Source organism: Populus euphratica, unplaced genomic scaffold (genome assembly GCF_000495115.2).
Source record: "Populus euphratica unplaced genomic scaffold, PopEup_1.0 scaffold305.1, whole genome shotgun sequence".
Classification (NCBI taxonomy): domain Eukaryota; kingdom Viridiplantae; phylum Streptophyta; class Magnoliopsida; order Malpighiales; family Salicaceae; genus Populus; species Populus euphratica.
Window position 1 is genome coordinate 250,149 of NW_011500189.1, and position 15,212 is coordinate 265,360.

Consider the following 15,212-nt stretch of genomic DNA (forward strand, 5'->3'; position numbering starts at 1 on the left):
TTCGACACTTTTGCACTTAGGAGAAGACATCAATTTTTTGGTCGTGTCAGTCAACCCGAGTTAACTAGAGTCAATGTAAGTATAAAACTGTTTATTATTATAGTTTTAAAACTAGACTCGTGGGTCGATCCGAAGTAAGACCCTAGGTCGGCTACATCCCGAGTCAACTCATTTGGCCAATATTGGTTTTATAACTATGATCATCATAATATTATTAATTTCAAAACTCAATATAAACCAAAGTGTGTGTATGTGTGTGTAAGTCTTATTAATTTTTAAAATATATAAGTTTGATAGTAATACATATTAGAGGGGTGTGTGTGTCTTGTTATGATTTATCTACCGTAACCAAATAGAATACAAAGACAATCACTTTTTCTGTCTTGCCTTCTTTATTCTCATTGTCTTTGTCTTTTCTATTCCAAGATAGTAACTAAACGCCATCTTAAAAAGCATTGAGATACACTTGTTGCAACCCAATTTTTGACCCATCTTTTTGATAAAATTTTCAAAAAGTCTAAAAATAGTGAAAAAACAATGAAAATCCAAAAAATATTTTTTTAATATATTTGCATCATTTTTAGTATCGTCTCAAAAGAATTTAAATTTTAAAGGTCTTTCAAACGCATTCAACTTTTCACGCGTCATTTTTAAAATCATTGATTTTTCTCATCGAGTCAACGTTGATTTTCTTATTTTTAAAAAATAAAAAAAAATAAAAAAAAATCAAAATTTATAAAAAAAAAGAAAAAGAAAAAGTTGAGGGACCATGTTTGAAGACCAAGTCACACTTCTCCTATAAATTCTAGTTTACATAACACACAAAAAGTGGGGCAATTTTGAAAAGGAGAGAATAACAATAAACCCTAAATCTAAACCTATCTCTACCCAACCAGCCACCCCACCCATCGGCTGCTACCTCTCCATCTTCTCTACTTTAAAGCCAAAGTAGCCCCCCCAGCTTTTTCCCTCTGGCTTCTTTTTCCCTCCTCAGCCAACCACAGTTGGCCACAAGATAGCCCCTCACTCTTCATCCCAGTCATTATTCCCCTGCACCCGAAGTAGCCTTACACTCCTCTCAGTTGGTCTAAGCCTTCCCCTCAGTAGTGTCTTCTTCTTCTTCGGTCTCCTCAACAGCAACGACCACAGACCTGCCAAGACAACCCCTGCTTTTCTTCATCTTCTACAACTGACCACAAGCAACACCACAGAACAGCCTCATCTCCATCGACTAGAGAATGGGCAGAACCGTTGCCCGTCTCCACAGACGCACGGTCTCCCTCTTCAGCCACAGACACCATGTCTTCTGTCTTTTTTATGTTTTCGGTTCATTATTGCTTTGCTTATGAATCCACGCGCCACCACTATTCCTACAGTTCCAGAAGGCCTTCCCTGCAATTCTTGGATTTTTTTGGGTTTATTTTGTAAATTTAAAATTGTTTAATGTATTTTTTGTTTAGTTTTGAATTTTTATAATTTGTAGCTTGCAAATGTGGATGTAAATAAAAAATCCAAAAAAGAAAAATATAGTGAAAGTGAATGTGTGTGTTTGTATTTTTTTTATGGATGTTTTTTATGATAAAATCACAAAGAATAAAAAAGAATTTAATGTTTTGATTTATTCATAATAAAGGATTATGAACTTACACGTAAGTCGTATTTTTAATATCTGATGAAAAGACAAAATCTTTAAAACGTTTTTATCACATCAAACTACGAAGCAGCTTACCTCGGGTAAGATGCACTAGGGGTGCTAATACCTTTCCTAACCATAATCAGTTCATTATCCGTGAATCTCTAACAAAACCAGTACACTCGAGTTTTCTAGTAACCCCTCAATGAAATACTAGGTGACGATTTCCAAAGAACTAAACAAGCAAATAAACAAAAAATCACCAATAGACACTGTGCGAGGACGTGCGATAACACTAATTAAATATATCCACTATCTTGGGGGTGTAGAGGTTTTTGCATTCTACTAGCTAGTACATCAATGCTATGTTACAAATAAAATTTCAAGTTAATTTTTAACATTAAATAAAAAAGTTTTGACATTGTGGATGTATTATCTGGTATCATAAAACTTTTTAATTTGGAACTTGAAAGATGATGTTTGTTTTTAATAAAATAAATTAAAAAAAATATGAACTGACAAATCATCAAAAAAGTTGTTAAGGCTAATAATGAAAAGCTATAACGAGAAGTTTATCTTCTTTATAAGAAGTAAAAATAGATTGCACATGCAAATATTTGACCTTGTGCCGAGAGACACTTTTAAATTTATTTTATTTAATTATATGAGAATTCAAATATATATTTGTAAGAAAGGAAATTATTTAAATTTCAAAGAGAAATTATTTTTAGACAAAATTCTCTTTTTTTATTTTTATATAAAAACATAATTGTTTTTATTAGAAATAAGATTTATTAAATAAAAAAGATAATTGAAATAAATATCCAAAAAACCCTAATTTTTTGAAATAAGGACAAAAAAATCCATCCCTTTCATCAAAATACTCTTTCCTTATCAATATGTTTATTTTTTTTCTTTTTTTAAAACAAAACATGTCCTTTTTTTTAATGAAAATATATGTTTTTTAACTAAAAACTTATCATAATCTTAAAACAAATTTAAATAAAAATAAAAGAAATCATGAATCGATAATTTTTATATGACTGTTGTTGCTACACGACGTCGGGCGACGACTTTATTTTTTTTGTTTATTTAACAAAAAAAATAAGATTTTTTCTCGATTAAGGGAAACAAAGATTTTATTGGAGTCGCCATCTAGTAATTTGAGGGAACTAGAAATCCATAATTAGACACTGGTCCTAGAGATTCAGGTACTGGGTTAGTTATGATTAAGGAAAAGTAGATACCACCCTTAAAACATCCTTTTAGAGAAAGGTTACCCTTACTATGTGTTTTTTATTTGATTCAAATGCTATTATATTTTAAGCTTATTTGCAATTTGTCTTTTTTTAAAAGATGGTTAACGTTGGTCCCTAAAAATAAGAGATACGTCGAAAATGACATCAGTCCCTAAAATTAGGAGACTTTGTCTAAAATGTCGACGTTTGTCCCTAAAAAGAAGAGTTACGTCTAAGTTACCACAAGAAATAATAATGGACATAATCCATATTTGGTATTTAAATTTTTTACATCGGTCCTTTTCTGTAAATAAAAGAGACATGTAGACAAACAATATTCATAGGAGACACTTCAAAAATGACATCAGTCCCTAAAAAATAGGAGACTCATCTAAAATATTGACGTTTATCCCTAAAAAGGAGAATTACATTTGGGTTACCAAAAGAAATAATAGACATAATCCATATTTGGTATTTAAATTTTTGACATCGGTCCTTTTCTATAAATAAAAGAGACGTGTCGAAAAATAATATTTATTTATAAAACAAAAATTATTTTGATATCATTGAGAAATGGATATATCCATACCTGAGAATCGGGTTTTGAACCCACGAACGTTGACATAATAAGATGGCTGTTGGACCCGTGTCTTTATTCCTTTTATATTTATTTTTGGTTTTTTTTGTTTTTTTTAACATGTAAAAAATTTTACAAGTATTTATATATAAAAATATCAAAAATACCATAAAAAATCATAAAAAATTACCTAAGTGCCACTGTATAGATAAAAGGCTGAAATACCCTTGAATCTCACAGAAATTTACAAAAATACCCTTGACGACGCGTGTGATTCACGCACGGTTACTGTTGGAGGTGATGAAATTTTCCGATGAGATTCCGACAAACAAATGATTGATTCTGGTAGATCTGAGGGAGAGGATTCTGATGACGGTGGTTTCGACTTCCATTGATGACTGATGAGGGAGAATCGTCGGTTTGAAGCTTTGGGTGGCCGATGAAAAGCGCGGCCTTTTTCCGGCCCGATGAGGTGGAGGAAACACGTAAAACTGTCGGCGTTTTGCTTATGAGGGGGCGATTCACCTTTTTGTGGTGGTTTGGAGGCTTAAAACGGCTGGAAATGGGGGATCGGGTGAGAGAGAGAATCGCCGATGAGAGGAGAGAGAGGCTCCGAGATGACGCTACGGTGTGAAAACGAGCATGGTGCACCGGTGCCACTGAAGGCTGTAAACCGCTGGATCGCGGATGAACTGATCCTTCGGTTGTGATTGGCTTGATCTGCAAGTTGATCGGACGGTCCGGATGGGCTGAGCTTTGATCTGGTGTGGCGGGTTGCACTGAATATTTGGTACACTTGATGACGTGGCACAACAAGATCGAAGGGCAGATTGTTTTAAGGGCTGAGATGGATTTGAGTTTTAATCTAGTGTAGTAAGCCCTATTGTATCTTATTAAATCAAAGGCCCAGAATTAAACACTATTAGATCTAACGGTTAGGATATTTTTAGTATTTTTTAAACGGTTTTTTTTTAAATCAATATATTACTCGCGTGAAGAAAAAGTAGAAAATACATGAATAATAACAAAATAAATAATAAGCTTTCTTTCTCAGGTTTTCTCTGGCTTATTTTCACTGGCTATTTATAGCCAATGAAGAGGAGACATAAAATCTTGTGATGTGCAAAATTTCAATGTTACAACTACACCGCTTACCATCGACAAAAATCCTCCGTCTACTGTGACAAAAGATGTATTATTTTTTTTGTTTTATTATATATAATAATAATAAATATTTACAGGGGTAAAACTAAAAACTCAAATTAGTATTAGAAAAAGCTCGTTTTAACTGCTAAACATTAATTTTAATTACCAAAAATTATGTTGGAACACTAAAAAAACCTTTATATGGGTATCAACTCAGTGGATCGGGTTTTTAATTACCAAAAATAGCCTGAAACTCATTTTTTATCCTAATCAACATGGTGGGATCCATATTGACCCAGTGGACTCGGTTTTGACCCAAAATGGCCCGAAATTTATTTTTTATCCCAGTCGACATGGTTTAACCCGTATTGACTCGGTGGACTCGGTTTTGATCGAAAGATACGGTTGACCCGAGAAAAATATATTTTAAATTTTTTATTATTATTATTTTATGAATAATAAAATAAAATAGCATTCAAGAAAATCTTAGTAAATCCAAAATTGGGTTACAACAACTTTATCTAAAACTATAAGAGTAATAAATTTATAAAAAAATTAAACAATACTTTATTCAAGATGAATATTCATGAGTAAAGTTTTTAATAAGTTTTGCACATTATATATTATTATTCATAAAATAATTGCTAATATTACCACCATAAAAGCTTTAATATTATTTGAAAACTATGTTAATATTATTTGAAAACTATGGCATAATCAAATAGTTTTTTAAATGTCATTCAAATAAAAATAAATTAAAAAGAATCTTATTATAAAATAAAAATAATAATAATCATTTAAAAAATATATTAAATATGCCTAAGCTAAAAGAATGAGCTTGGTTGACTAGCATAAAATTAAAAAGGTAAGTGTTCTTGAGCTTGAGCCTAGATGGCTAGGCATGCTCACCAGGTTTTTTCAATAAATAGATGAATATGTCCCTATTATTTTTTATTAAATGGAAAGCACAATATGTTATCTTCCTACACTATTTTACAATCATAGAATTTAAGGTTAATCAAAAAATCAGGCTATAAGTTTTTTAACTCAAAAATCAAAGTTTTAATATATTTTTTAACCTAAAAATATGGAAAAAAAATATCATATGGACCTTTAAAATTCTATTTTAATCACCAAACATATTTAGATGAACTAAAATCTCAAAATGAAATCAAATAAAAAATTATTGAGCATTAATCTACTTTTGATACAAACCTTGTAAATATATTGATTCAAAAACCCACAACGAAGTAAATAACAAACTCAAAAGGCTAAAATTCAGATTTGAGATGAAACCTTGACTTAAAGATAACCTTATATTAGAAAACCAAAGATATTGGAATTGACTTAGACATGTTGATTATAAAGAATCAGGAACCCAAAATATAGGAAGAACATAAAAAAACAGGTAATACTTTGGTAAGTTCTGTTGTTATTTATTTAAACAAAGAGAAAAACATGTTGCTTCAAGCAAGGCACCAACTTTATTCAATAATTCATGGTTGCTGAAATTTAACAACAATAAATAACATAAATAGATTAAACAAACAATCATAATAACACTAATGGATCATAGACTAAAGACCCATAACAAAACCCAACTAAAACTAAAGCCCATCATACATAATAAACCTTAAACAATGATTAATGGATCTAAAACTTGTGGGTTGATATGGACTCACTTACAATTAAACCCAAAATAAATTAAATAATCCTAAAAAAACTATTAAAACAATAAAAATAAACAAGTCTGACTATTATACCAAAGTTGCTGCATATATAGGAATAAAATAACCTAAGATAGTATAATTTTCTATCTTAAATAGTTTTATAACTAAAATTATATCCTAGAAAGGCTAGGATAATAAATGTCGCCTCTTAGAAATCCTTTATAAGCTCAGAGAATTTAAAATATAAAACTATAATTGATCTAACTCAAAGCTAAAAATTTAAAAATATCCCCATGAAACTGAAACATTAAAGTGAAGATTGATTTTAAAAGCTAAAAACCTGAAATTTACAAGTTCTTAACACTAACCTAATTATAAAAGTTGCTTTGAATTTGCATTTTTCTCTTTCTTTTTTTTCTTATTCTTTTTTTTACTTTAAATAGACAAATCTAGACATAAGAAATAATGTTTTTTTTATCCAATATAAAAACAAATGCTAATTGGACAATAAAGAAAAAAAAACTAAATAGAACAACTAAACTAAAAGAAAGGTGAATAGAAGCAAGTAAATTTGATGAGGAAATGAAACCTTAACACAAGTATAGCAAGAATGCTATAAAGTCAACAACCCTAATAACCATAATGAATCATAGACTAAAAACCAAAAACAAAACCCAGCTAAAACTAAAGCCTAACATACAAATTATCAAACTTAATACGCTGGGGTTCACCCATTAGCTGAACCCAAGGTAATGCGAGTCTAACAAGATATTATACTAATACACTTAAGTTCAGTCGTCAGTTGAACTCAAGGTAACATAAGTCTAACAAGTTGTCAGACCCAATACAATTGGGTTCAGCTGTTAGTAGAACCTAAAATAACCTAAGATAGTATAATTTTCTATCTTAAATAGTTTTATAACTAAAATTATATCCTAGAAAGGCTAGGATAATAAATGTCGCCTCTTAGAAATCTTTTATAAGCTAAGAGAATTTAAAATATAAAACTATAATTGATCTAACTCAAAGCTAAAAATTTGAAAATATCCCCATGAAACTGAAACATTAAAGTGAAGATTGATTTTAAAAGCTAAAAACCTGAAATTTACAAGTTCTTAACACTAACCTAATTATAAAAGTTGTTTTGAATTTGTATTTTTCTTTTTCTTCTTTTTCTTATTATTTTTTTACTTTAAATAGACAAATTTAGACATAAGAAATAATGTTTTTTTTTTATCCAATATAAAAAAAAAATGCTAATTGGACAATAAAGAAAAAAAAAACAAAAACTAAATAGAGCAACTAAACTAAAAGAAAGGTGAATAGAAACAAGTAGATTTGACGAGGAAATGAAACCTTAACACAAGTATAGCAAGAATGCCATAAAGTCAACAACCCTAATAACCATAATGAATCATAGACTAAAAACCAAAAATAAAATCCAGCTAAAACTAAAGCCTAACATGCAAATTATCAAACTTAATACGTTGGGGTTCACCCATTAGCTAAACCCAAGGTAATGTGAGTCTAACAAGATATTATACTAATACACTTAAGTTCAGTCGTCAGCTGAACTCAAGGTAACATAAGTCTAATAAGTTGTTAGACCCAATACAATTGGGTTCAGCTGTTAGTAGAACCTAAAATAATATTGGCTTGGAAAATTATCAAATCCAATAACACACTTGAGTTCAGTTGTTAGTTGAACTCAAGGTTATATAGGTCTTACAGGTTGCTAGACCTAATACACTTGGGTTCAGCCGTTAGTTGAACTCAAGGTTATATAGGTCTTACAGGTTGCTAGACCTAATACACTTGGGTTCAACTGTAAGCCAAACCCAAAGTAATGTGGGTCTGATGAGTTTCCGAACCCAATACATATAGGTTTAGCCATTAGCTGAGCTCAATGCAACATAAGTATGGTAAGTTATCCGACCGGATGCACTTGGGTTCAGTTGTCAGGTGAACCAAAAGCAATGTAGGCCTAAAAAGATTTCAATTCCAATGCATTTGGGTTCAGACATTAACTAAACCCAAGGTGCTATGATTTTAATGAGAAACCATGCCCTTTTCATTTGAGTTTAGTTACATGCCAAGTCTAATTGGTTTTAGAAATCCAGGACTATAGAGCTCTAATTTTATATTAATGACATGACCAACTCGTGTTAGAGATAATCATCTTCCTACATCTATAGATGTATAAAAGGTCTCTTAAAGTGCCTGTCACATTTTCAATTTCATTAATGATATATAAGAAATGTTTGTTCCTCGTTAATAATGTGTAAGAGATCTTAAACCTTTATTAATATCACCAAATAGAGATGACTCTTCAAGCTCTCTTGACTTTATCAAATCGACAAGGTTCAGGGAGTATAAATACCCCTTGAACCACCTAAGTAAAAGGTTCAAAACTTTTTATACTCTAAAAACTTATATATTTCAAAGCATTAATTACACTTAAAACAAGAACAAATACTCTTGTTTTTGAAATTTAAGACTCTTTCTTTTATTTATTGTATTTTTCATTAAAAATTACTAATTTTATTATTAAATGGTCTTTAGATCTCACCGACAAGAACTGTTATTGCAAGTACTAAGGTTTTTACCAGTAATTTAGTATTTTTTTTACCAGTAATTTAGTACTTCCTGAGCTAAGAAGAAGAAAACCAAGTATATGAACATTTTAATTAATCACTATCCAAATATCAAATATCTTGTTCTTTGAACATATTAAATTTAAAAATATCATTATTATTTTAAAATTTCTTAGAAGAGCATACACATTTTAATTTGGTGTTTCTCATTATCTTATATGGATTTCGTGGATGTTTCCTCGTCATCACATGATTAGATAACCATTTTAGATAGTTAATTAATAAAGAGAGTGGAACACTAAGCTAATTGTTGGAAGGTTTAGTGAACTTTTCGCCCCATATTCATCCACTTGAATGGGAAAGTGATTCTTTGTAATCACGCAACAAGTACAGGCCCACTAATTAGCACAGAGAGAAAAATAACACGAAGTCTCTTTAAGAATATATTAAATTTAGTCCTTGTTTTTCTTCTAGTTTTATATCCTAGTCCTTTTAGTTTAAAAATTATAAATTGATCCCGTAAGTGGTTGGCTTGATTTTTTCACATGTCCAATTGTGATTTTTAAATGCATTTTTAATTATATATGTAGTAGGTCTTATTTGAGAGTTTGATTAGAAATCAAGGATATTAAAAAAAATTGTCATGGAAAATTAAAGGATTTAAAAAAAAATTATAAGAAATACAAGAATTTAATGTTGGATTTTTTTAAATTAATAATATTAACAAACTGTTTTGCTAAAAATATATATAGGAATTTTGAATGATAGTTTATTGGCTGTTTACATTGTTTCACTTGTTGGTCAAATTGTGATATTTTGACTATTTTAATATATGATACTAAATCACTCATGATAAAATTAAGGGAAATGCAGGAAAAAGATCTCATTTAAGTTGATTCATTTACATTTTAGCGACAAACATTGATAGAGTCACAAAGCCTTAGATAAATGAACGATCTAATTCCAATCTTTATTAGTTAATTGTAAATGTTATGAAATCGGAGGACTAATTAAACCTCATAAAGATACTTAAGTGACCATTTAGCGAGTGTCCTATATATGTCATGGGATCAAGTCATCGGGATCGAGTCATCTCCCTCTCGTCATATGCTCTTTTTTTCACAGTAATAAATTAATGTTTTCAGATACGAATATATTTTTTATATTGCTTTGTACTATATATAGCGGTCCAAGAGCAAGCCTCGGCACTCGAAAGTTCAACTGAGAAACTAGATAGGATCCAAAGATTTTGTATACATAATTCAAGGCGATGAGCTCCATCCAAATATTGCTTTCTGTGTTCTTCCTAATTATATTTTCTTCGTGCCTTCCTACAACACAATATAAGATCCCGAAGCTCGGTGCTTTTCCAAAAAATATCCATAGGACTGAACCCCAAACCTCATCTAAATCTTCCTCGAAAGATTTGGTTACGTTTTATTACACCCAAACACTTGATCACTTCAGCTATAAACCAGAAAGTTATACCACTTTCCGACAAAGATATGTAATCGACTTTAGATATTGGGGCGGTGCAAATACTAGTGCACCAATATTTGTTTTCTTCGGTGCAGAAGAGGATTTAGATGATGATTTAGATGCTATTGGATTCCTTTCGGACAACGCCCCTCATTTCAAAGCTCTCTTGATATACATAGAGGTAAGATATGTGGTACTCTCTCATCCTTGGATATTTCGTAAATTCATAATTTTTTTGAGCAGCCAAGTGCCACTTTTTCTATAAGATTCACTAAGATGGACTCTCGTTGATGCAAATACTGTTTGAGGATTAATATTTTCAAGGAACCTTTTCATTATTTCTCATAGTAGATAAGACTGATCATGCACTAAGCATTCCATGTGTGGAGATTCACACGTGAACCATGTAAATCAAAGTTATTAAACTCAGCGCGTTTATAATAAACATATTAGATTAAGCAAGTTTATTTCAAGTTTTTTTTTAAAAAAATATTAAAATAACTTTGTTTTTTGATAAAAAAATATTAAAATAACTTTGTTTTTATAAAAAAAAAAAAACCAAGATCACAGGTTGTCTTGCTAGATTAATAAGGTTTTATCAAATCAACTTTCATTTAATTTAATTTGAAAATTTACCCAGGCCAATAAAGTTAGTACCGAGTGAGTTGATAGTTGACTTGTATATTTGGCAGCATCGTTACTATGGGAAATCAATACCGTTTGGGTCAAGGAAGGAAGCTTTGAAAAATGCGGAAACTCTTGGTTATCTCAACTCAGCACAAGCAATAGCAGATTGTGCTGCGGTGATTATGCATCTGAAGAAAAAGTATTCTGCCAAAGACTCTCCTGTAATTGTTATCGGAGGATCGTATGGTGGCAGTAAGTGAATAAAAAATATTCAAACCTTCATTCATTCTAACAATACCATTTAATTTCTTGATTTTTCTTCGAATATTTACGACCTTAACGTTCTTGATAACTCTGTAGTGCTAACTTCATGGTTCCGGCTAAAGTATCCCCATATTGCTCTTGGTGCCCTCGCTTCATCGGCACCAATTCTTTACTTCGATGATATCGCACCACAAGAAGGTTACTATTCTATTGTAACCAAGGATTTTAAAGTATGAAAACCAAATCTTTAATTATATTTGTTAAATCAACTTAATTAATTACTTGCTGTGTAGTAACCCTGAATATTAATCATTATATATTATGATGGTATAAATGAACTTAGGAAACCAGTGAGAGTTGCTACAATACGATACGTAAATCGTGGGGTGAAATCAAAAAAATTGCTTCTAAGCCTAATGGTCTTGCAATCCTTAGCAAGAAATTTAAGACTTGCTAGTAAGTTGGACTTTCCATATAAAAAATTTATGATCGTTACAATTTGAAGTTTTACTATATTTTGTTGCTAATCTCCTAACGCTTTTCTTTCTTTCTCTTTTTTTTTTCCCCCTTTTTCTTCCTGGTATTAGTCCTTTGAACAGAACATTTGAGCTAGAGGACTTCTTGGACTCGATTTATTGTGAAGCAGCACAATATGATTATCCACCTGAATTTCCAGTGAGTACTGTTTGTGGTGGCATAAACAAAGCATCAGCTGCGAGAACCGGTATTCTCGACCGAATATTTGCCGGTGTTGTTGCTTACATGGGAAATATATCATGCTATGACATGAATGCATTCAACTATCAAGATAAAACAGAGGAGTGGAGGTGGCAGGTGAATAAGTTCGCCACCATTTTTCTTAATAAATCATTAACCTAGTTTCATCCATAAATTTCAGATGTTACGTGAAGCCTTAATAATAATTTAAATTAATTGGTTAACATATATACATGTGCAGACATGTAGTGAGCTTGTGATGCCCATAGGCCATGAGAGCAATTCTATGTTCCCACCAGCACCATTCAATCTAAAAAACTACATCAAAGATTGCAAGAGCTTGTTTGGTGTCTTACCTCAGCCTCGTTGGATCACTACTTATTATGGAGGACATGTATGTGTTTCCATTTGATATTTTGTCCCTTTTTTTTATTTTTATCACAGGATTCATCGTATCTTGAACTATTTAATAAAGGGCCGTGCTCTTTTATTACATGATTATTAAATAAATTTAAATTATTAGAATTTGGGTTTGTTTTATATATTAAAGAAACCTACTATATACGTAACTGTTAAACTTAGGCTGTTCAACGTTATGTTTTCTGTCTTCTTGGTTTGTTTTCTGTTTTGCTAAGTATTTTAATTTCAAGCTGTTGATGATGTTAAGAATTGTGGCAGGATTTAAAATTGATTCTTCATAGGTTTGGTAGCAACATTATCTTCTCAAATGGGCTGAGAGATCCTTACAGTGGTGGCGGGTAAAGAAGGAGAAAATCTTTTGTTTTGCTCTTTTAGTAAGCAGGAGGATGTTCATCTAATCTTATAATCATCTTCCTTCTTACATTGCAGGGTATTGAATAACATATCAGACAGTATTGTTGCGGTTTCTGCAGTGAACGGTATTCATGATTAATTTAATTAACTGCACACCATGCATGCATAAATAGGTAAAATTATTAAACCTGGTATAATAAATTGGAACTTGACTGACCTAATCGAGAATTAAAGAAAAAAAACTAAATTTAATTTTGAGCAAATTGTGGATTAATATACCAGGCCAACGGGTCAGTGGGATTAACTTATTGTTTTTATTTAAAAAAAAAAATAATAAAGAATATCGTTTTAATTGACCTGGATATAACCTATCTAATAGTTTTAAACCACATCATAAACTAGTCAAATTTTGTTGGAATATCTGATTTGATAAAATATCCTTAATTATTTTCATGTATGCCCCTGTCGACAGGATCTCATTGCTTGGACATACAACGAGCGAGTCCAAGTGATCCCCATTGGCTGGTGACGCAACGTAAAATAGAGGTGAAGATAATTGAAGGGTGGATTTCCAAATATTACACAGATCTTCTTGAGTTCAAAGATCAAACCCCTTTTTAATCATAAGAGGGAGGGAAAGGGTAGATGCTGCTGTTTCAGGTCACTTATAAAATTAGTGCAAGGATATATCATTGCTGGGCCACTTTGCCAGCTTTACATAAAGAACTTGATATGTATGGTTATGTGTGCTCCTCCAAATCCACTACGCTTCATGCAATAATAAGATGGCCGATTACTCTTCAATTCTTGTTTTTATTTTACTTTTTGATAATAAAAAATTTTGAGCTTTGGATTAGCCATGCTGAGTCTAATATATAATAAAGAAGGGTTTAGAAATACAGTAATAATTATACGGTTTAAAATATTTTTTATTTTAAAAAATTTTATTTTAATATTAACACCGTCAAAATAATATAAAAACATTTAAAAAATGATTTTAAAATAAAAAAATTAATTTTTTTTAAAATTACAATTTCATCCGCGTTCTCATCAAACAGAAATCAAGATTCTTTTACCGTGGGTGCTCTTTTTTCAGAAAATCGTTTTACTTGATTTCTTCAGAGAAGTTTCGGAGCGCCACCAGCATGAACTAACACTAAAATCTAACAGGACTCGATTTCGTATTACAGTGGGTGGAAGTTGAAGATGAAGAACATGGAATCCAATCAATTTGTTGAGGGGCATGCCACCCCATTAGCAGACCACTTTCAATCTGGGAGGCCATTAAAAAAACACCTTTATATCCAATATATACCCCCAGCATCTCCACTAAAGCTTCAATCAACTAAGAAATATATATATACGTACATATATATACACACACACATACATACATGCATATAGATATATTATTGTATTTTGTTTCTGAGCTTGAGAGTGATATTCTCAATGTGAAAGCATAAAACTTTTAGGAGGATTATGCAGTGGTGAATTCCTCAAAGTCTGTCGAATTATGCTGGCTCTGTTCATATTCATAAAGGTTTGTTGGTCCCTTGGGAGACAAGGAATCCCATCTTATCTGTTCATATGCGTGGCCATCATTATTTTTTAATCTTTTTCGAACCTTCTTGGTGCTTTTGACTAAATGGATCCATGATTTTCACGAGGCTCTCGTCAAGGATCATCATCATCATCTCAAGAAACACGAGTTACAAAAGCAAAAATTGGTCCCTTCTGTTTTTTCAGTTTAACCAAATGACTTGTAACAAAATTTCTAGGTCCCGAGTCTGGTTAAACACTCAGGCTATGAATCAATTAATTATATAAAAAATTTAAATTAAAAAAAAAAGTGAAGTTGAAGTTATTGTAGCCGAAGAGGCATTTTAATGTTCATCGGAATATTTCCTTTACCAGAAAAAAAAATTATAAAGTGGGCATTAGGTGCAACGTAATCTTTTTATCGTAACAAAATTATTTTTAAAAAATTTGATGAAGTTAGATTGGTTATTAATTTTACCTTTCTCACATTAAAATTTTCAATTTAAGTATAGAATAAAAAATATATATAATGCATATTACTTGGAGGGCTTTTTGGTCTTTTTATTTTTTTCAAAATAGTATAATTACTTTGATACCCTAAAAGTAAAATCAACATAACTCTCTCACAAGAGTTTTTTTTATTATTTTACATTGGTTTATTGTAGATTTTAAGGTTAATCAAGGGCATTTTGTAATTGAAATGAAACCCACTAATATCAGAACCTATTGGGATCTAGGTAGAATTAGTATCATAGAAGACAGTTTTCTCAGAGAACATAAATACCATTAGAAATAGGTGAATGCAACTGAATGGTGTAAGTCCCGTTAAAATTCTAAGGTAATAAATCCATATAATCTGCAACCTGTTCCCTAGTTTATCTTTCTTCTCAATGGATTCTGTTTTCCATAGAACTACCTCTACTTCCACATCCTCTACTTCTGACACTCGTGAAA

General features: G+C 31.0%; 1 protein-coding gene and 1 long non-coding RNA gene across 2 annotated transcripts in view; one reads left to right on the plus strand and one right to left on the minus strand.

Annotated features, from left to right (window-relative positions):
- LOC105111680 (uncharacterized) overlaps positions 1-1,445 on the minus strand; it is a 24,204-nt gene extending 22,759 nt beyond the window's left edge. The window contains exon 1 of the long non-coding RNA XR_839642.1: positions 1,188-1,445. This is a non-coding gene — a long non-coding RNA (uncharacterized LOC105111680). The remainder of the gene's footprint in view (positions 1-1,187) is intronic.
- Positions 1,446-10,053: 8,608 nt separating this feature from the next.
- Positions 10,054-13,540, plus strand: LOC105111678 (lysosomal Pro-X carboxypeptidase-like). The gene is made up of 9 exons (XM_011007117.1): positions 10,054-10,518; positions 11,030-11,216; positions 11,325-11,458; positions 11,572-11,684; positions 11,816-12,062; positions 12,187-12,339; positions 12,624-12,703; positions 12,795-12,844; positions 13,192-13,540. Exons 1-9 carry the CDS (start codon positions 10,129-10,131, stop codon positions 13,338-13,340), a joined length of 1,503 nt encoding a protein of 500 aa, XP_011005419.1. The 5' UTR covers positions 10,054-10,128; the 3' UTR covers positions 13,341-13,540.
- The last annotated feature ends 1,672 nt before the right edge of the window (positions 13,541-15,212 follow it).